General features: G+C 57.4%; 1 protein-coding gene across 1 annotated transcript in view; it reads left to right on the top strand.

Annotated features, from left to right (window-relative positions):
- Nucleotides 1-22,369, top strand: part of LOC102462598 (alpha-2-macroglobulin-like protein 1) — a 91,965-nt gene that overhangs the window by 53,866 nt on the left and 15,730 nt on the right. The window contains exons 19-20 of the mRNA XM_075918666.1: nt 7,916-8,141; nt 8,393-8,519. Coding sequence (XP_075774781.1) covers nt 7,916-8,141; nt 8,393-8,519 — 353 coding nt within the window. The remainder of the gene's footprint in view (nt 1-7,915; nt 8,142-8,392; nt 8,520-22,369) is intronic.

Raw genomic sequence — 22,369 nt, 5'->3', positions numbered from 1 at the left:
GAAGCAGCTGCTCCCGGATGCAGCGCCCTGGCGGGGGGGGGGGGGGGGGGGCTGCCCACGTGGGGCTGGTTCCAGCGCCTGTTGCCAGCGGAGAGGAACCCAGCACAGCGGCAGCAATAACAGCCCAGCGCCGAGGGAGAGCGAGGCAGGGGGCTGGGAGCCTGGGGAGTCCCGGGACCCTGCATCTCACCAGCAAAGCAGGGTTCACCCCAGCTCCTGCCCTGCTGTTCCCTGCTCATAGACTTCAAGGTCAGAAGAGACCATTATGATCATCTAGTCTGACCCCCTGCACAGTGCAGGCCACAAAATCTCACCCACCCCTCCTAGAATAATCCTCTCACCTATGTCTCAGATATTGAAGCCTTCAAATACTTTGAAGACCTCAAGATGCAGAGAATCCTCCAGCTGTGACCCGTGCCCCATGCTACAGAGGAAGGCGAAAAACCTCCAGGGCCTCTGCCAATCTACCCTGGAGGAAAATTCCTTCCCGACCCCAAATATGGCGATCAGCTAAACCCTGAGCATGTGGGCAAGACTCATCAGCCAGACACCCAGAAAGTTCTCTAATAATTCCTAGCATCCCTCCAGTGACCTATTTCCCACTGATAATGAATCGTCAATTAGTTACCAAGATCATGTTATCTCATCAAACCATCCCCTTCATAAACCCATCTAGTTTAATCTTGAAACCAGATAGATCTTTTGCCCCCACTACTTCCCTTGGAAGGCCGTTCCAGAACTTCACTCCTCTAATGGTTAGAAACCTTCGTCTAATCTCAAGTCTAAACTTCCTACTAGCCAGCTTATATCCATTTGTTCTTGTGTCCACATTGGTATTAAACTTAAATAATTCCTCTCCCTCCCTGGTATTTATCCCTCTAATATATTTAAAGAGTGCAATCATGTCCCCCCTCAGCCTTCTTTTGGTTAAGGTAAACAAGCCAAGCTCCTTGAGTCTCCTTTCATAAGACAGGTTTTCCGTTCCTCGGATCATCCTAGTGGCCCTTCTTTGAACCTGTTCTAGTTTGAATTCATCCTTCTTAAACATGGGAGACCAGAACTGCACACAGTATTCCAAATGGGGTCTCACCAATGCCTTGTATAATGGCACTAACACCTCCTTATCCCTACTGGAAATACCTCGCCTAATACATCCCAAGATCTTATTTGCCTTTTTTTGGCCATGTCACAATGGCAGCTCATAGTCATCCTATAATTAACCAGGACTCCAAGGTCCTTCTCCTCCGTTACGTCCAACTGATGTGTCCCCAGCTTATAACTAAAATTCTTGTTATTACTCCCTAAATGCATAACCTTACACTTCTCGCTATTAAATTTCATCCTATTGCTTTCATTCCAATTTACAAGATCATCCAGATCTTCCTGTATGATATCCCGATCCTTTTCTGAATTGGCAATACCTCCCAACTTTGTGTCATCCGCAAATTTTAATAGGACACTTCCACTTTTGGTGCCAAGATCAGCAATAAAAAGATTAAATAAAATTGGCCCCAAAACTGATCCCTGAGGAACTCCGCTAGTAACCTTCCTCCAACCTGACAGTTCACCTTTCAATATGACCCGCTGTAGTCTCCCCTTTAACCAGTTGCTTATCCACCTCTCAACTTTCATATTAATCCCTATCGTTTCCAATTTAATCAATAATTCCCCATGTGGTACTGTATCAAATGCCTTACTAAAGTAGAGGTAGATTAGATCCACTGTATTTCCTTTATCTAAAAAATCTGTTACTTTCTCAAAAAAGGAGATCAGGTTGGTTTGGCACGATCTACCTTTTGTAAAACCATGTTGTAATTTGTCCCAATTGCCATTAGCCTCAATGTCTCTAACTACTTTATCCTTCAAAAATTTTTCCAGGATCTTACATACTACAGGTGTCAAACTAACAGGCCTATAGTTACCCGGGTTGCTTTTTTTCCCTTTCTTAAAAATCGGAACTATATTAGCAATTCTCCAGTCAAATGGTACAACCCCTGAGTTTAGAGATTTATTAAAAATTTGTGCTAATGGACTTGCAAGTTCATGTGCCAGTTCCTTTAATATTCTTGGATAAAGATTACCTGGGCCCCCTGATTTACTTCCATTAAGCTGTTCAAGTTTGGCTTTTACCTTGGATATGGTAATATCTACCTCCTTATCTTTAGTCCCATTTGTTAAGTTACCATTATCCCTAAGCTCTTCATTAGCCTCATTAAAGACTGAAGCAAAATATTTGTTCAAATATTGGGCCATTCCTAGATTATCCTTAACCTCCACTCCATCCTTAGTAATTAGCGGTCCTACTTCTTCTTTTTTAATTTTTTTCCTATTTATATGGCTATAAAACCTTTTACTATTGGTTTTAATTCCCTTTGCAAGGTCCAACTCGACCTGACTTTTAGCCTGTCTCACTTTGTCCCTACATGCTCTAATCTCAATAAGGTAGCTTTCTTTACTGATCCCTCCCATTTTCCACTCCTTATATGCTTTCTGCTTTTTCTTAATCACCTCTCTGAGATGCTTGCTCATCCAGCTTGGTCTAACACATCTGCCTATATTTTTTTTCCATTTTCTAGGGATACTGTCTTCTGACAACTTCTGCAACTTTAACTTAAAATAATTCCAGGCCTCCTCCACTTTAAGGTCCATAATTTCTTTAGTCCAATCAACTTCACTAACTAAGGGTATGTCTACACTAGAAAGTTAGTTCGAACTAACGGACGTTAGTTCGAACTAACTTTCCTATGCGCTACACTAGCGCTCCGTTAGTTCGAACTTAATTCGAACTAACGGAGCGCTTAGTTCGAACTAGGTAAACCTCATTTTACGAGGACTAACGCCTAGTTCGAACTAGCTAGTTCGAACTAAGGGCTGTGTAGCCCTTTAGTTCGAACTAGTGGGAGGCTAAGGCTTCCCAGGTTTCCCTGGTGGCCACTCTGGCCAACACCAGGGAAACTCTATTGCCCCCCTCCCGGCCCCGGAGCCCTTAAAGGGCCATGGGCTGGCTACTCACTTTGTGCCAGTTGCAAGGCTGCCAGCACCCGTGCCTGCACAGCCTGCACCTGCCACACAATGAGCCAGCCATCCGAGGGCTCCCAGCCCTCCACTGCTCCCCACGACCAGCCTGGCGGCTCCCAGGAGCCTGCCCGGGGGCGCAAAAGGCGGGCGCCCGCCTGGTCAAGTGCGGAGATCGTGGACCTCATCGAGGTTTGGGGGGAAGCCTCCAATGTCCACGATCTCCGCACTAGCCACCGGAATGCGGCCGTCTATGGACGCATGGCTGCCAGCCTGGCCGCCAGGGGCCACCAGCGCAGCCGGGAGCAGGTGCGCTGCAAGATTAAAGACTTGCGGCAGTCCTACTCCCGGGCCTGCCTGCCAGGGGCTGACCCGGAGGCCTGCCCCCACTTCCACGCCCTGGACCGCCTCCTGGGGGCTCATGCCGTCCCTGCCCCCCGGGACGTGATTGACCCCGGGGCAGAGGGACCGCTCCTGGACACCGAGGAGGAGCAAGAGGGCTCTGAGAGCCAGGAGCCTGCTGCCAGCCTTCCCAGGACCCGGGACCCCCGAGGCACCCCACAGAGCCGCTCGCCTGCATCATCAGAGGCCGGGGAGGCGTCCACCTGTGAGTACCCTCGTGTTCCCCTTATGTGTACGGGGGGCTGGGGCGAGAGGGAGCCCCGGGACCGTGCGCCTGGGCCTTGCCCACCACGGAGCAGCAGCTGGGGATCCTGCAGGGGCCCTGGCCTTGCAGAGGGGAGCTGGGTTTCACACACCTGGGCCCCTGGGGTCATTGACCGCTGGTCTTCTTGCACCACAGCTGCAGCACCGGGGACTGCAGGGCGCACCACACCGCCTGCAGCAGCCGCCCGCGCCCGGGCAAGCAGGACAGCCAGGAACCAGGAGGACTACCAGAGGCGGCATCTCCGGTTCCTGGACCGACAGCTCCGTCTCCAGGACCACTGGGTCCAGGAGGACCTCAGGCTGCGCCAGAGGAGTCTGGAGGCCCTGGAGGAGCAGGGCCGTGCCCTGCGAGGCCACCTCCAGAGCCTGCTAGACCGCTTTCCATTTCCTCCTCCCCCTGCTCCCCCTCTTGCTCCCCCTCTTGCTCCTCCTGCTCCCCCTCTTGCTCCCCCTCTTGCTCCCCCTGCTCCCCCTCTTGCTCCCCCTCTTGCTCCTCCTGCTCCCCCTCTTGCTCCCCCTCTTGCTCCCCCTGCTCCCCCTCTTGCTCCCCCTCTTGCTCCCCCTGCTCCCCCTCTTGCTCCCCCTCTTGCTCCCCCTGCTCCCCCTCTTGCTCCCCCTCTTGCTCCCCCTGCTCCTCCTGCTCCTCCTGCTTCCGCTCCTGCTTCCTCCACACCCCCTGTCCTCTCTGCCCCCCCCTCCACAACCATTCCCCACCGACGCCCCCGGACCCGCAGTGTGGCGAGACGGGAGAGGCACCCAGACTCCCACCCCTGAGCTTTCCTTTCCCTTCCTCCCTTCCCTCCCCTCCCCTTCCAGCTCCCTCGTCCCAGGTTTCCCCCTCCCTTCTCCCACCTTCATTCCTCCCTCCCCCACCCCAGTTCTGTGAAATAAACAGACGTTTTTGTTGGAAAAACAGGTGTCTTTATTTGACAGTAGGTAGGGAGGGGAAAGGGGAAGGGGGGGGTAGGGTGGAAGAAGGCCCCGGTGGGGCATGCAGGGAGAGGTCAGTCCTCCTCCTCCTCCACCTGGAAGCTCTCCCGCAGGGCTTCCCGGATCCGGATGGCCCCCCGCTGGGCTTCCCGGACGGCGGCGGTGCGGGGCTGACCGTAGTGTCCAGCCATGCGGTCAGCCTCAGCCATCCAGGCTGGCAAGAAAGCCTCCCCCTTCCGCTCACACAAATTGTGGAGCACACAACATGCCGCCACCACGGGAGGGATGTTGTGCTCGGCCAGGTCCAGACGGGTGAGGAGGCATCGAAAGCGGGCTTTCAGTCGCCCGAAGGCCCCCTCCACCACGATGCGGGCCCTGCTCAGCCTGTTATTGAAGGCCTGGCGGGAGGGATTGAGGTGTCCCGTGTAGGGCTTCATGAGCCAGGGCTGCAGTGGGTAGGCGGCATCCCCCACCAGGCAGACGGGCATGTCCACGTCCCCGACCCTGATGTGGCGGTCGGGGAAGAAGGTCCCGTCCTGCAGCCGCTGGCACACGGAGGAGTTCCGGTACACCCGGGCGTCGTGTGCTTTGCCGGACCAGCCCACATTTATGTCCGTCAACTGTCCCCGGTGGTCACACACGGCCTGCAGGATGACGGAGAAGTACCCCTTGCGGTTCACGTACCGGGACGCCTGGTGTTCCGGGGCACGGATGGGGATGTGCGTCCCGTCGATGGCCCCCCCGCAGTTGGGGAAGCCGAGGGCGCCGAATCCCCGGATGACGGCATCCGGGTCGGCGAGGCGGACCACCCTGCGGAGCAGCACCCGATTGATGGCCTTGACCACCTGCGGAGAGAGACACAGCAAAGCGTCAATCAGTGGGGCGCCCGGGTGGCTGGGAGCGTGCGTGCCCTGGCAGTGCCCCGCGCCCCACTCCCGGAAGCAACCCCCCTGGCGGCGTGTAGTACGGCCGGGACAGCCCGACCCCTCCGGTGCGGGGCGCTTTCGCCTCCTCCCGCCCCCCCCTTTGTCCCTGGGGCGGCCCATCCCCTCCTCGCAGCCCCCCTCCCCCCCGGCTCGGTGGCCGACGAGCGCCGTACCTGCATGAGCACTGCTCCGACAGTGGATCTCCCCACGCCGAACTGGTTCCCGACGGATCGGTAGCTGTCCGGCGTGGAGAGCTTCCAGAGGGCGATGGCCACCCGCTTCTGGAGGGGGATGGCGGGCCTCATGCGAGTGTCCCTTCTTTGCAGGGCAGGGGCGAGCCACTCGCAGAGCTCCAGGAAGGTGTCCCTCCTCATCCTAAAGTTCTGGGTCCACTGTCGGTCGTCCCAGCGCTCCAGGACGATGCGGTCCCACCAGTCGCTGCTGGTGTCCAGACGCCAGATGCGGCGGGGCACACCGGTGCCGGGGCGCCGCCGCGGCTCCTCCACGGCCCCCAGGGCGGCCAGGCGGAGAGGCAGGGGGCTGACGTTCCCCAGGTGGTGCCAGGCAGCCTCGAGCCATTGCTGGCAGGCTTGCAGCAGCAAGTCCAGAACGTGCACCAGAAGGTGCAGGGCGAGCCGTGGCTCCATGTTGCCACCTGCGGCGGTCCCCCCCGAAGGGAAGCACCGACACAGACGGGCACAGAGACCGACGCTTTGCTGTCCCTCGGCGAGGTTGGCAAGCAAGCAGGAAAAGCTGAGAACCGGCTGTCCAGGGGGGGTCCCTTTAAGCACGAGCCTCAGATAGCCTCAGACAGCAGCCACACAAAGCAACTGCTGACCTGATGCCCTGCCAGAACCGGTTTCAGCTGCCCTTAAATGCCCCCCTGCGTCCAATCAGTGTGGACGCGCTAGTTCGAACTAGCAAAACGCTAGTTCGAACTAGTTTTTAGTTCTAGATGCGCTAGTTCGAACTAGCTTAGTTCGAATTAACTAATTCGAACTAAGTTAGTTCGAACTAGCGCTGTAGTGTAGACGTACCCTAATTTCCTTAATTTATTAAAGTTAGCCCTTTTGAAATAAAAAACCCTAGTCTCAGATTTATTTTTGTTTATCCTTCCATTTAATTTGAACTGAATTAGCTCATGATCACTCAAGCCAAGGTTGTCTCCTATAACCTTTTCATCTATGAGGTCCTCGCTACTCACCAAAACCAAATCTAAAATAGCATCCTCCCTTGTTGGTTCAGCAACTACTTGATGAAGGAATTCATCAGCTATCACATCTAGGTAAATCTGAGCCCTATTACTATTACTAGCACTTGTTCTCCAGTCTATATCTGGAAAATTGAAATCTCCCATGATTACACAGTTTCCATGAATATTTACCTCATTAAAAACATTAAAGAGGTGTCTATCCATGTCCAAATTGGATCCTGGTGGTCTATAACACACCCCAAGCACTATCCCAGGGGAGGATCTGATAGTTTTCTTTCCCAATGTGATTTTTGCCCAAACAGACTCTGTCTTCTCCATTCCATCACTTTTTATTTCTTTACAATCTACCTCATCTTTGATATACAATGCGACTCCACCACCTCTACCCTTATTTCTGTCTTTCCTAAACAGCACATACCCTTCAATACCTGTACTCCAGTCATGCCTAGTATTCCACCATGTTTCTGATATTCCTATAATATCTGGTTTCACTTCCTGGACCAATAGCTCTAATTCCTCCTTTTTGTTACCTAGGCTCCTCGCATTGGTGTACAAACATCTTAATTTTTGCTGTTTGGCCTCTTTCCCATTCTTTACCCAATTTGGCATGGACGTTATACCTCCAATATGACCTATTAGACTAGTATCGACCCCACCCTTCCTCATGTTCATTCTCCTACCCCCAGCTATATCCTTTCTTACTTTGTTTTCCTCCCTCTCAGTGTTAAAATCTGGCGTAGAGATTACCTGAGCATCTCCCAACCATCTCCCTGACCCTAGTGCCCCTGTGGTGTTTCCATTCCTACTCACTGCCCGGATGTCAGTGCTCAGAAGGGTGGGGTTTGGACCCCTGGGGGCATTGAGGGTGAACATGAAGGACAAATGGGAGGGGCAGGGATCCCAGCAGGGGAAATTCAGGCTGGTTCCCAGGAATAGCTCCTGACAGAGAGTTGTGTCCAGCTGCAAAACGGGAGAATGCTCATCCCATGGGACACTGAGCCCAGCCCAGGATGCCTCGCTGACGCCGAAGACCAGCCTGTTTCTGGGCACTCAGGTCAGGGCCCAAGCCTAGGGGAGGGTCGGGCCGGGACGTCTCTGCTGGCTCTGCCTGGGTGCTCCCCCGGGGCGGCTGCGTCTGATGCTCTGTGTGTCTGTCCATGCCCAGCGAGGGGGGCTCGATGGACGTCCCGCTCTCGGTGCCCGACACCCTCACGCAGTGGAAAGCCGGGATGTTCTGCACGGCGGAGGGGGGCTTTGGGCTCTCCCCCACGGCCACCCTCACAGTCGTCAAGCCCTTCTTTGTGGAGCTGGCCTTGCCGTACTCCGTGGTCCGGGGAGAGGCCTTCACCCTAAAGGCCACCGTCTCCAACTACCTGCAGCAGTGCATCAAGGTGAGCACCGCCCGGGGTGCCATACTGAGCGCTGGGGCCGGCGAGTTGGGGCTGGAGGCTGCGCAGTGGCTCAGGCCAGCGAATGGCACCAGCAGCCCCTGGCTGTGACCCAGACACCCTGCAGTGACCCCTGGGCTCAGCACAACGCGGCGAGCGGGGCCTGAGCCTCAGGGGGTCCCCTTTCGGCCTGGAGCTGGTGCGTGTGAGCGCGGCCCCCCCAGCCCTAAGGGGCTCTCGTGTCGGGCCCACAGGTGCGGGTGACGCTGGCGGAGTCGGCGCAGTTCCGGGTGCAGGCGGGTGAGGACGGCGCCTACAGCAGCTGCCTCTGTGCAGACGAAGGGAAAACTTTCCAGTGGGAGGTGACGGCGAGCAGCCTGGGTAAGGGGCGCTGGGGCTCTGTGGTCGGGGAGGGGTGGGGAAAGCATGGGGAGGGGGGAAGGGAAGGGATGCTGGAGCCTTTGCTCTAGGCAGGCAGGTGAGGCCTTTGCAGGTGCCTGGGGGTGTTACCGGGGTTTGCAGAACTCACGGCAGCAGTAACGTCACCGTTTCTGTGGGAGCAGCGGTTCGTGAGATTTCCGCACCCACAGACACAGCAGCAGTTCTCCTTCAAACAGTGTCCCTGTGGGTATTCCACTCGGGTCTCCGTGCGTCCTCGCACTGCTGATCGGAGAGGGTATGTCTACACTACAAAGTTAGTTCGAACTAACGGACGTTAGTTCGAACTAACTTTCATAGGCGCTACACTAGCGCTCCGTTAGTTTGAATTTAATTCGAACTAACGGAGCGCTTAGTTCGAACTAGGTAAACCTCATTTTACGAGGATTAAGCCTAGTTCGAACTAGCCAGTTCGAATTAAGGGCTGTGTAGACCCTTAATTCGAACTAGTGGGAGGCTAGACCTTCCCAGGTTTCCCTGGTGGCCACTCTGGCCAACACCAGGGAAACTCTATTGCCCCCCTCCCGGCCCTGGAGCCCTTAAAGGGCCACGGGCTGGCTACACAGTTTGTGCCAGTTGCAAGGCTGCCAGCACCCGTTTCAGCAGACCCTGCACCTGCCACAACATGAGCCAGCCACCCGAGGACACCCAGCCCTCCACTGCTCCCCAGGACCAGCCTGGCGGCTCCCAGGAGCCTGCCCGGGGATGCAAGAGGCGGGCGCCCGCTTGGTCAAGTGCGGAGATCGTGGACCTCATCGAGGTTTGGGGGGAAGCCTCCAATGTCCACGATCTCCGCACTAGCCACAGGAACGCAGCCGTCTACAGCTGCATGGCTGCCAGCCTGGCCGCCTGGGGCCACCAGCGCAGCCGGGAGCAGGTGCGCTGCCTGATCAAAGATCTGCGGCAGTCCTACTCCCGGGCCTGCCTGCCAGGGGCCGACCCGGAGGCCTGCCCCCACTTCCACACCCTGGACAGCCTCCTGGGGGCTCATGCCGTCCCTGCCCCCCGGGAGGTGATAGACCCCGGGGCAGAGGGACTGCTCCAGGAGACGGAGGAGGAGGAGGAGGGCTCCGAGAGCCAGGAGCCTGCCGGCAGCCTGCCCAGGACCCGGGGCCCCCAAGGAACCCCACAGAACCGCTCGCCTGTGTCGTCCGACGCCGGGGAGGCGTCCACCTGTGAGTACCATCGTGCTCCCCTTATGTATACGGGGGGCTGGGGCGAGAGGGAGCCCAGGGACCGTGCGCCTGGGCCTTGCCCACCACGGAGCAGCAGCTGGGGATCCTGCAGGGGCCCTGGCCTTGCAGAGGGGAGCTGGGTTTCACACACCTGGGCCCCTGGGGTAATTGACCGCTGTTCTTGTTGCACCACAGCCGCAGCACCTGGGCCTGCAGGGCGCACCACACCCCCTGCATCAGCTGCCCATGCCCGGGCAAGCAGGAGAGCCAGGAATGAGGAGGACCACCTCCGGTTCCTGGATCACCAGCTCCGCACCCAGGACCACTGGGTCCAGGAGGACCTGAGGCTGCGCCGGAGGAGTTTGGAGGCCCTGGAGGAGCAGGGCCGTGCCCTGCGAGGCCACCTCCAGAGCCTGCTCGACCGCTTCCCAATTCCTCCTGCTCCTGCTCCTGCTCCCCCTGCTGCTCCCCCTGCTCCCCCTGCTCCTCCTGCTCACCCTGGTCCCCCTGCTCCTCCTGCTCCCCCTGCTCCCCCTCCTGCTCCCGCTCCTGCTTCCTCCACACCCCCCGTCCCTCCTGCCCCCCCCACAACCATTCCCCACCGATGCCCCCGGACCCGCAGTGTGGCGAGACGGGAGAGGCAGCCAGACTCCCACCCCTGAGCTTTCCTTTCCCTTCCTCCCTTCCCTCCCCTTCCCTTCCAGCTCCCTCGTCCCAGGTTTCCCCCTCCCCTCTCCCACCCTCATTCCTCCCTTCCCCCACCCCAGTTATGTGAAATAAACATACGTTTTTGTTTGAAAAACAGGTGTCTTTATTTTATAGTAGGTGGGGAGGGGAAAGGGGAAGGGGGGTAGGGTGGAAGAAGGCCCCAGTGGGGCATGCAAGGGAGAGGTCAGTCCTCCTCCTCCACCTGGAAGCTCTCCCGCAGGGCTTCCCGGATCCGGACGGCCCCCCGCTGGGCTTCCCGGATGGCGGCGGTGCGGGGCTGACCGTAGTGTCCAGCCATGCGGTCAGCCTCAGCCATCCAGGCTAGCAGGAAAGCCTCCCCCTTTCGCTCACACAAATTGTGGAGCACACAACATGCTGCCACCACGGGAGGGATGTTATGCTCGGCCAGGTCCAAACAGGTGAGGAGGCATCGAAAGCGGGCTTTCAGTCGCCCGAAGGCCCCCTCCACCACGATGCGGGCCCTGGTCAGCCTGGCATTGAAGGCCTGGCGGGAGGGATTGAGGTGCCCCGTGTAGGGCTTCATCAGCGACGGCTGCAGTGGGTAAGCGGCATCCCCCACCAGGCACACGGGCATGTCCACGTCCCCGACCCTGATGTGGCGGTCGGGGAAGAAGGTCCCGGCCTGCAGCCGCTGGCACACGGAGGAGTTGCGGTACACCCGGGCGTCGTGTGCTTTGCCGGACCAGCCCACATTAATGTCCGTGAACTGTCCCCGGTGGTCACACACGGCCTGCAGGAGGATGGAGAAGTACCCCTTGCGGTTGACGAAACGGGACGTCTGGTGTTCCGGGGCACGGATGGGGATGTGCATCCCGTTGATGGCCCCCCCGCAGTTGGGGAAGCCGAGGGCTCCGAACCCCCAGATGACGGCGTCCGGGTCGGCGAGGCGGACCACCCTGCGGAGCAGCACCTGGTTGATGGCCTTAACCACCTGCGGAGAGAGATACAGCAAAGCGCCAATCAGTGGGGCGCCCGGGTGGCTGGGAGCGTTCGTGCCCTGGCAGTGCCCCGCGCCCCACTCCCGGAAGCAACCCCCCTGGCGGCGTGTAGTACGGCCGGGACAGACCGACCCCTCCGGTGCGGGGCGCTTTCGCCTCCTCCCACCCCCCGTTTGTCCCTGGGGCGGCCCATCCCCTCCTCGCAGCCCCCCTCCGCCCCGGCTCAGTGGCCGATGAGTGCCATACCTGCACGAGCACCGCTCTGATGGTGGATCTCCCCACGCTGAACTGGTTCCCGACGGATCGGTAGCTGTCCAGCGTGGAGAGCTTCCAGAGGGCGATGGCCACACACTTCTGGAGGGGGATGGCGGGCCTCATGCGAGTGTCCCTTCTGCGCAGGGCAGGGGCGAGCCACTCTCAGAGCTCCAGGAAGGTGTCCCTCCTCATCCTGAAGTTCTGGGTCCACTGTCGGTCCTCCCAGCGCTCCAGGACGATGCGGTACCACCAGTCGGTGCTGGTGTCCAGACGCCAGATGCGGCGGGGCACGCCGGTGCCGGGGTGCTGCTGCGGCTCCTCCACGGCCCCCAGGGCGGCCAGGCGGAGAGGCAGGGGGCTGACGTGCATCAGGAGGTGCCAGGCAGCCTCAAGCCATTGGTGGCAGGCTTGCAGCAGCAAGTCCAGAAAATGCACCAGAAGGTGCAGGGCGAGCCGTGGCTCCATGTTGCCACCTGCGGCGGCGTCCCCGAAGGGAAGCACCGACACAGACAGGCACAGAGACCAACGCTTTGCTGTCCCTCGGCGAGGTTGGCAAGCAAGCAGGAAAAGCTGAGAACCGGCTGTCCGGGGGGGTCCCTTTAAGCACGAGCCTCAGATAGCCTCAGACAGCAGCCACACAAAGCAACTACTGACCTGATGCCCTGCCAGAACCGGTTTCAGCCGCCCTTAAATGCCCCCCTGCGTCCAATCAGTGTGGACGCGCTAGTTCGAATTAGCAAAACGCTAATTTGAACTAGTTTTTAGTTCTAGACGCGTTAGTTCGAAATAGCTTAATTCGAATTAACTAATTCGAACTAAGTTAGTTCGAATTAGCGCTGTAGTGTAGACATACCCAGATTGAGGCCAATTGCCTGGGGGCAATAGAACCGGTTCCCACCGATATCAGGGAAGAGGATTCTATTCCAACTACTTTCTAACTGCCAAAAAAACAGGGGGCAGGAGGCCAATTTTAGGTCTCAGAAAGCTCAAGAGGTTTGTCTGCAGCAGCAAATTCAGAATGGTGGCTCCTGCAACTATTCTACCAGCACTGGACACAGGGGACTGGTTCTCACCCTCGACCTTCAGGACGCATATTTTCATACACCCAGTCATCCTGCCCACGGGAGATTTCTCAGGTTCGTGGTAGGACAAGATCACTACCAATACCGAGTCCTTCCTTTTGGTCTGTCCACGGCCCCTGGAGTTTCTTCCAACACTTTAGCTCTGGTCACGGCCTTTCTTAGGAGGCAGAACATCATTATTTTCCCTGCCTTGACGACTGCCTAACCCAGGGCCCACACGCCAACACACAGTGCCCACGACAAACACTACCAGAGACTGCTCCTCCCAACTGGGCTCCTGATAAATATCCACAAACCTACTGTAGAGCCCACCCCGGAGACAGATTCATGGGGATGCTCCTCGAGGCAGAGGCAGCAGAATCCTCCCTCCCACTGCAACGATTCCAAAAGCCTGACCGAGGAGCCAAACGCCCCCTCCACACAGCTCGCATGGTGTCTCCAAGTCCTGGGTCACACGGAGGCCACAACTTTTTTTTTTTTGGAGTGGAGCCCCCATCAAAATATGTCGCCCGTCCCTTCCCTAAAGCCTGCTTTGAAAGCAACCCCCAGTGCGCGGTGCTCTCTTCTATTAGCACATGGGGCCTGATGCTCATGATATGGCTGCAACTGGCTGGCTCATGCTCTGGGGGACCCCCCCCCCATAAAGGCTAATGGAGGCAGATAGGGAAGAGGCAATAGGGTACGTCTACACTACAGCGCTAATTCGAACTAAGTTCAAATTAGTTAATTCGAACTAAGCTAAATCGAACTAACGCATCTAGAACTAAAAACTAGTTCAAATTAGCGTTTTGCTAATTCGAACTAGCGCGTCCACACTGATTGGACGCAGGGGGGCATTTAAGGGCGGCTGAAACCGGTTCTGGCAGGGCATCAGGTCAGTAGTTGCGTTGTGTGGCTGCTGTCTGAGGCTATCTGAGGCTCGTGCTTAAAGGGACCCCCCCGGACAGCCGGTTCTCAGCTTTTCCTGCTTGCTTGCCAACCTCGCCGAGGGACAGCAAAGCGTTGGTCTCTGTGCCCGTCTGTGTCGGTGCTTCCCTTTGGGGGGGCCACCGCAGGTGGCAACATGGAGCCACGGCTCGCCCTGCACCTTCTGGTGCACTTTCTGGACTTGCTGCTGCAAGCCTGCCACCAATGGCTCGAGGCTGCCTGGCACCACCTGGTGCACATCAGCCCCCTGCCTCTCCGCCTGGCCGCCCTGGGGGCCGTGGAGGAGCCACGGCGGCGCCCCGGCACCGGCGTGCCCCGCCGCATCTGGCGTCTGAACACCAGCAGCGACTGGTGGGACCGCATCATTCTGGAGCGCTGGGAGGACCGACAGTGGACCCAGAACTTCAGGATGAGGAGGGACACCTTCCTGGAGCTCTGCAAGTGGCTCGCCCCTGCTCTGCGCGGAAGGGACACTTGCATGAGGCCCGCCATCCCCCTCCAGAAGCGGGTGGCCATCGCCCTCTGGAAGCTCTCCACGCCGGACAGCTACCGATCCATCAGGAACCAGTTCGGCGTGGGGAGATCCACCGTCGGAGCGGTGCTCATGAAGGTATGGCACTCGTCGGCCACTGCGCCGGGGCGGAGGGGGGCTGCAAGGAGGGGATGGGCCGCCCCAGGGACAAACGGGGGGTGGGAGGAGGCGAAAGCGCCCCGCACCGGAGGGGTCGGTCTGTCCCGGCCGTACTACACGCCGCCTGGGGGGGTTGCTTCCGGGAGTGGGGCGCGGGGCACTGCCAGGGCACGAACGCTCCCAGCCACCCGGGCGCCCCACTGATTGGCGCTTTGCTGTGTCTCTCTCCGCAGGTGGTCAAGGCCATCAACCGGGTGCTGCTCCGCAGGGTGGTCCGCCTCACCGACTCGGACGCCGTCATCCGGGGATTCGGCGCCCTCGGCTTCCCCAACTACGGGGGGGCCATCGACGGGACGCACATCCCCATCCGTGCCCCGGAACACCAGGCATCCCGTTATGTGAACCGCAAGGGGTACTTCTTCTTAGAGTGCTGTCCCCGTGGGTGCTCCACTACAGGTGTCGGGCTCATCCCTGCGCTGCAAACCGGAAAGTTCTTACTAGCAGTAGCCCCCTCCGGAGGACCGCGCATGTGCAGAGCGTCCCGCGGTCCGACTCGTCAGTTCCTCCTAACCGTCCACGGCCGCAGACGGATTTGGAACACGCTCCTCTCCTGAGGAGAAATCGCATTGTTATTTACTGTATTCTTTCCCAGTTAGCCCCTTCCTACATAGTGTTAGTCAGTTATTGTTTTAGATTAGTTAGTTAGTAGTTAATAGTTTAAAAAAAAAAAAGAAATTTTCCCGTTATAACCCCTGAGGGCCACTCCGATGAGCTCCTCAAGTTGGTCTTTCCCCGGAGACCTCCGCATTAGACATGCCCGGCTCTCCGGGATTTAAGAAATGCGCTTCGTGCGGTGAGGCAATGCTTGTCTCTGATGGCCACTCCCGTTGCATTCGCTGCCTGGGAGAGGGCCACATCCCCCAGAAATGTGGTCACTGTGCCAAGCTGACTGCACGCACAAGGCGCGACAGAGAAATGCGCCTGAAAATGCTGCTTTTCAATAAGGCTCTCCAGCCCCCGTCGGCAGCAGAACGGGAGGCGCCGGGCGCGCATAAGTCCAAGGACGGAAGAGGCTCCGCTCCGTCCAAGAGCCTAAGTGCAACAGACGCACGAGGCTCGTCGGGCCACCCTCCCACACAGGGAGCGGACAAGTTACCGAAAGCCCGCAGCACATCAGCGCCAATCCCCGCACTCTCAGTGCTATCGGTCCCGCCAGGCCGCCCAGAATCGCCACCATCATCTGCGGCACCGAGTCTCCGAGCGGCACCGCAGCCAGATACGGTGCGGTCCTTGGCACCGAGGCACTCGGCACCGTTGCCTCATGAACGCTCTCAGGCTAAGCCGGCACCGGGAGCCGACCTGGCACCGAAGCCTAAGCAGGCACCGAAGACTAAGCCGCAACCACCTAAGGCACCGGATACGGCACCGAGAAAACACTCGGCACCTAGGTCATCCCATTCAAGACCTAGTGATGCGGCTACCCCGCACATACAGGGCATGTCTGCACCAGCCCGCACCGACCAACCATTGTTGGCTCCATCTGTTGTTTCGGCACCGGCCCCTACGGCCCTACAACCCCACGTCTCTGGGATTGATACGGCTCCACCATCCCCATCTTCTGCACCTCGGTCACCACACCTTCCGGGAGAAGTTTCTGACATTGCCTCAGTTGCCTCCATGCCGGGTAGCCCAGTCCCCCAGGCTCCCCCATCCACGGCGGTGCCGACTAAGGCGCAAAGGAAGACCCACCATCCTCGCACACCTTCTCCAAGTTCCGATAGGGCGACTTTTTCCCCTGGACCATCGCTCTCACCCCCTCAAAGACGGCGGGATCACCATTACGATTATTCCCCTACGCATCGCTATTACAGATCCCCAAGGCGATCCATTACACCGCCTCGCTATCACCGCACATACTACTCGAGATCTCCGTATCATTACTCGTACCGCTCACGATCCCCACGATCTCCTCCTCGCTCCCATTACTATCGCCACAGGAGCGTCGCTTCTTACTCTCCGCAATATTCACACCGTGGTTCTCGCCATCGTATATACACCTCGCCTCATTCTGATCGTTCACATTCAGTCACAAGGCACTCACCCTCGTCCCCAGACCGGCAACGATTATTTTCACCACGGCCGATTACCCAGGACTCTATCCCGCTGGCTCAACGCCCACCAACGCCTACCGGGGATGCGTCAACAACCTCTGCCCCACATGATGATATCACTCAGTCACCGGTAGCAGAGCACCAGCCTGCGGCCTCTCCGACAGATGCCGCTTCCTCTTCCCTGGACGACGCGGTGTTTAACGACGAACCTCCTCTTGCGGATGACTACAAGCAATTTCATGAACTTTTCAAACAGGTAGCACATTCACAAAACTTACGTACCTCTGGGGCACCACCAAAGCACCATGCCCTCCTTAGAAACTTACAGCAATCCAACAAATCAAAACTAGCTCTCCCTTTCGATGCCACTATCCTGGAAGTAGCTAATGACATCTGGCAAACCCCGGCATCTATGCCCCCTACCAATAAATGCACGGACAGGAAATACTTTATTGATGCCAAAGACGCAGAATTTCTTTTTACTCACCCCGTGCCAAATTCCATCGTTGTCGACGCAGCCCAACAAAAGGCAAGGTCCGCACAAGCGAGACATTCCGCCGCGGACAAAGAAGCTAAGCGTCTGGACTTGCTCGGCAGAAAGGTATATTCGTCGGCAACAGCCACATTAAGGATGGCAAACTACTCCGCCCATCTTGCCAACCATGACTTCGATAACTACTCAAAGTTGGTGCCGTTGATACAACATCTTCCACATTCCAAAAGGGACGTATTGAAATCCATTGTGCAGGAGGGTAGCCTGTAATGCACTCCAGATATCTCTGGATATTGCCGACTCGGCTTCCCGCACTACGGCGACATCGATCGTCATGCGACGTGACTCTTGGCTCCACCTGGCTTCTGTGCCAAAAGATCTACAGCCCAAGGTGGAAGACCTTCCATTCGACCGAGCCTCCCTGTTTGCCCAAAACACGGATCAAGTATTCCATTCCGGAAAAGACTCCCGAACCACGTTAAGAACCCTTGAGATGTACACTCCGCCTTTCAGGCGCAGGAGAGCTTGGCCGTATAACAGACAAAGGCCTCCTCCTTCTTCTTCTTCTTTTTATTCCAACCAACGCTTTAGGCCTTACGACCAACATAGACAAAGGCAGCGCCCCCAACGTCACCACCAACAGCCTAACAAGAATCACAACCAGCAACAACCTCGGCAGCAAGTTTGACGGACTTGTCGAGGGTCTGCGTACCATCCCCCTACTGGAATCCCCACCACGAGTAACCAAGCTCTTCCACCGCCGTCTGAACCCTTATTGCCTTCGTTGGTTCGCCATCACCACGGACCGTTGGGTCAGGGAGATCGTAACCTCTGGACTCACCATTCCGTTCTCCACTTTACCTCCCACCAACTCCCCATCCCTGTCCCTCTTCAGGGACCCCTCTCACGAATCCCTGTTACGTCAGGAGGTCATGCACCTACTTACCATAGGTGCGGTGGAAGTAGTTTCTCCCGAGTTCCGAGGCAGAGGTTTCTATTCCCGGTACTTCCTCACCGAGAAGAAGTCTGGGAGATGGAGACCGATCCTAGATCTTCGTGGCCTCAACCACCACCTGCGAAGACAGAGATTCAAGATGGTTACTCTGGGTTCCATCATCCCAGCACTACACAGAGGGGATTGGTTCGCGTCCCTCGATTTACAGGACGCATACTTCCATATTGCCATCCACCCAGCTCACAGGAGATTTCTGCGCTTTACTGTGGGAGACGATCATTACCAATACACGGTGCTCCCCTTTGGCCTATCCGCAGCCCCAAGAGTGTTTTCAAAGACCATGGCAGTCGTAGCTGCGTACCTCCGTCGAGCCGGCATCACCATCTTTCCCTATCTCGACGACTACCTCCTCACGGCCCCTTCGAGACAAGAGGCCGAGACCGCAGTTACCGCTACAAAAGGTATCTTCGAGACTCTTGAACTAATTATCAATCTTCCAAAATCTACTCTGGTCCCCGCCTAGTCCATCGTTTTCATTGGGGCCAAACTAGATTCTACCACCGCTATGGTGTATCTGCCTACAGACAGAGCCGACGCCATCCGAGACCTATCGAGCATCCTGCTTACGGCCCCGACAGTCTCATACCTTACCTGCCTGAAGCTGTTAGGCCACATGGCCTCCACCACGTATGTCATAACCTACGCTCGCCTTCGCATGCGATGCCTACAACATTGGCTTCTCGCAGCCTACAAACCCGGCATTACCGATATCAACAGTCTCACGCCTGTCCCTGCCCGTGTCAAGGAATCGCTCGCATGGTGGCTCCAACCGGCCAATACTCTGGCGGGTGTTCCCTTCCGGATCCAATCCCCGTCAATTCAACTTACCACGGATGCGTCCCTTGTAGGCTGGGGGGCACATATACTACACTATTGGGTACAAGGATTATGGTCCCACCAAGAATCCCTACTCCACATAAACTTCCTGGAACTCAGGGCAGTTTTCAACGCTTGTCGCCACTTCGTCCACCAGATACAGGGAACCACTCTACAGGTCCTTACGGACAACATATGCACTGTATACTACATCAATCGACAGGGCGGAGCCAGGTCCAGGACCTTGTGTGCGGAATCAGTGCGCCTTTGGAACTGGGCAATTCGTCACAGTGTCACACTCACAGAACTCCTACCTCCCCGGTAAAACCAATACAATTGCAGATGCACTCAGCAGATCCTTCCAATCCCAACACGAATGGGAACTCCTTCACTCCGTAGCCTGCAATCTGTTCCAGCTATGGGGCTACCCAGAGATCGACCTCTTTGCTACTCGCGAGAACAAGAAATGTCGCGCTTACTGCTCAAGAGCGGGCATAGGCAGCCAATCGATGGGGGATGCCTTCCTGCTCAGGTGGGGAACATACCATCTCTTATACGCCTTTCCTCCAATTCCACTGATACCCCGAGTAATAGGGAAAATACTATCCGACGCAGCGACAGTAATCCTGGTGGCCCCCTTCTGGCCTCGCCAGACATGGCTCACGCAACTCATGCAGATGTCGGTATCCAGACCTCAACGGCTTCCACGGCTCAGCAACTTGATCTCGCAGCAAAACGGCAATCTTCTCCATCTGGACATCGACCGTTTGCACCTGACAACTTGGCTCCTAACTGGCTCCAAGGCCTAGAGCTAACCTGCTCCCAAGCAGTCAGGGACGTTCTGGTACAAAGCAGACGCCACAGCACTCAACGATCTTACCTCTACAAGTGGCGTCGCTTCTTCGCTTGGTGCCAATCACAAACCATCGATCCCCTCAAAGCACATATTCAATGCATCCTAGACTATATACTTCATTTACATTCGCAAGGCTTGGCAGTTGCTTCCCTAAGAGTACACTTGGCAGCAATTTCGGCTTTTCACGCTCCAGTAGAGGGTTTTTCCGTCTTCTCTCATCCACTTACGAAGAAGTTCCTTAAGGGTATTCTCAATCTCTACCCACCGCATAGGCCTATCTCACAACCATGGGACCTTACCCTCGTGCTGGACACTCTTACCCGTCCACCATTTGAACCACTTGCAACTTGTGATTTACAGACTCTCACTATTAAAGTTGCCTTTCTCCTTGCGATTGCCTCAGCCCGACGAGTCTCCGAGCTCGCGGCACTCTCCGCCGATCCTCCCTATACAGTATTCACTCAGCAGGGAGTCTCACTGAGATGTCATCCAGATTTCCTGCCAAAGGTTAATTCGTCATTCCACGTCAATGAGCCTATAGTCTTTCCTACCTTCTACCCCAAGCCACATGCTACACCTGAGGAAGCCCGCTGGCACACATTAGACGTCAGAAGGGCGTTGGCATTCTATTTAGACAGAACGCGTCCCTTCCGAAAGTCTCCACGATTACTATTGTCACTGGCAAATCGCTCTAAAGGTCATCAACTGTCGTCACAACGTATATCGGCACATATCGTTAACTGCATCACTCGCTGCTACACCCTCAGGGGCAGGTCTCTACCCTGTCCACCAACCGCACATTCAACCAGGAGTGTGGCCACCTCCACAGCATTCATGAAGAACGTCTCGCTACGGGACATATGCCGTGCAGCTACATGGTCGTCCTCAACCACGTTTGCTCGACATTATGCCCTTGACCGTCTCAAAGCGGCAGACATAGCAGTCACTCAGGCAGTTCTTTCTTCTGTGCACAAGTAATTCCGAAGCACGACCAGCTGTTAGATGACTGCTTCATACTCACCTGTAGTGGAGCACCCACGGGGACATCACTCGAAGAAGAAGAAATTGTTACTCACCTTGTGCAGTAACATCTGTTCTTCGAGATGTGTGTCCCCGTGGGTGCTCCACGACCCGCCCTCCTCCCTGCTTCGGAGCTCTGTCTTGTCTCTTTCAGATGTTCCGGCTAGGAGGAACTGGCGAGTCGGACCGCGCGACGCAGAAAAAGCGCGAACGCCGCGGGACGCTCTGCACATGCGCGGTCCTCCGGAGGGGGCTACAGCTAGCAAGAACTTTCCAGTTTGCGGCGCCGGGGCAAGCCCGACACCTGTAGTGGAGCACCCACGGGGACACACATCTCGAAGAACAGATGTTACTGCACAAGGTGAGTAACAATTTCTTCTCCATCCTCCTGCAGGCCGTGTGTGACCACCGGGGACAGTTCACGGACATTAATGTGGGCTGGTCCAGCAAAGCACACGACGCACGGGTGTACCGCAACTCCTCCGTGTGCCGGCGGCTGCAGGCCGGGACCTTCTTCCCCGACCGCCACATCAGGGTCGGGGACGTGGACATGCCAGTGTGCCTGGTGGGGGATGCCACCTACCCACTGCAGCCGTGGCTGATGAAGCCCTACACAGGGCACCTCAATCCCTCCCGCCAGGCCTTCAATGCCAGGCTGACCAGGGCCCGCATCGTGGTGGAGGGGGCCTTCGGGCGACTGAAAGCCCGCTTTCGATGCCTCCTCACCCGTCTGGACCTGGCCGAGCACAACATCCCTCCCGTGGTGGCAGCATGTTGTGTGCTCCACAATTTGTGTGAGTGAAAGGGGGAGGCTTTCCTGCCAGCCTGGATGGCTGAGGCTGACCGCATGGCTGGACACTACGGTCAGCCCCGCACCGCCGCCATCCGGAAAGCCCAGCGGGGGGCCGTCCGGATCTGGGAAGCCCTGCGGGAGAGCTTCCTGGTGGAGGAGGAAGACTGACCTCTCCCTTGCATGCCCCACTGGGGCCTTCTTCCACCCTACCCCCCTTCCCCTTTCCCCTCCCTACCTACTGTAAAATAAAGACACCTGTTTTTCAAACAAAAACGTATGTTTATTTCACATAACTGGGGTGGGCGAAGGGAGGAATGAGGGTGGGAGAGGGGAGGGGGAAACCTGGGACGAGGGAGCTGGAAGGGAAGGGGAGGGAAGGGAGGAAGGGAAAGGAAAGCTCAGGGGTGGGAGTCCGGCTGCCTCTCCCGTCTCGCCACACTGCGGGTCCGGGGGCGTCGGTGGGGAATGGTTGTGGAGGGGGGGGCAGGAGGGACGGGGGGTGTGGAGGAAGCAGGAGCGGGAGCAGGAGGAGCAGGGGGAGCAGCAGGGGGAGCAGGAGCAGGAGCAGGAGGAATTGGGAAGCGGTCGAGCAGGCTCTGGAGGTGGCCTCGCAGGGCATGGCCTTGCTCCTCCAGGGCCTCCAAACTCCTCCGACGCAGCCTCAGGTCCTCCTGGACCCAGTGGTCCTGGGTGCGGAGCTGGTGATCCAGGAACCAGAGGTGCCGCCTCTGGTAGTCCTCCTCATTCCTGGCTCTCCTGCTTGCCCGGGCACGGGCAGCTGCTGCAGGCGGTGTGGTGCGCCCTGCAGGCCCAGGTGCTGCGGCTGTGGTGCAACAAGAACAGCGGTCAATTACCCCAGGGGCCCAGGTGTGTGAAACCCAGTTCCCCTCTGCAAGGCCAAGGCCCCTGCAGGATCCCCAGCTGCTGCTCCGTGGTGGTCAAGGCCCAGGCG

The sequence above is a fragment of the Pelodiscus sinensis genome, unplaced genomic scaffold, assembly GCF_049634645.1.
Source record: "Pelodiscus sinensis isolate JC-2024 unplaced genomic scaffold, ASM4963464v1 ctg39, whole genome shotgun sequence".
In the NCBI taxonomy this organism is placed as follows: domain Eukaryota; kingdom Metazoa; phylum Chordata; order Testudines; family Trionychidae; genus Pelodiscus; species Pelodiscus sinensis.
This window is presented reverse-complemented; position numbering and strand designations above follow the sequence as displayed.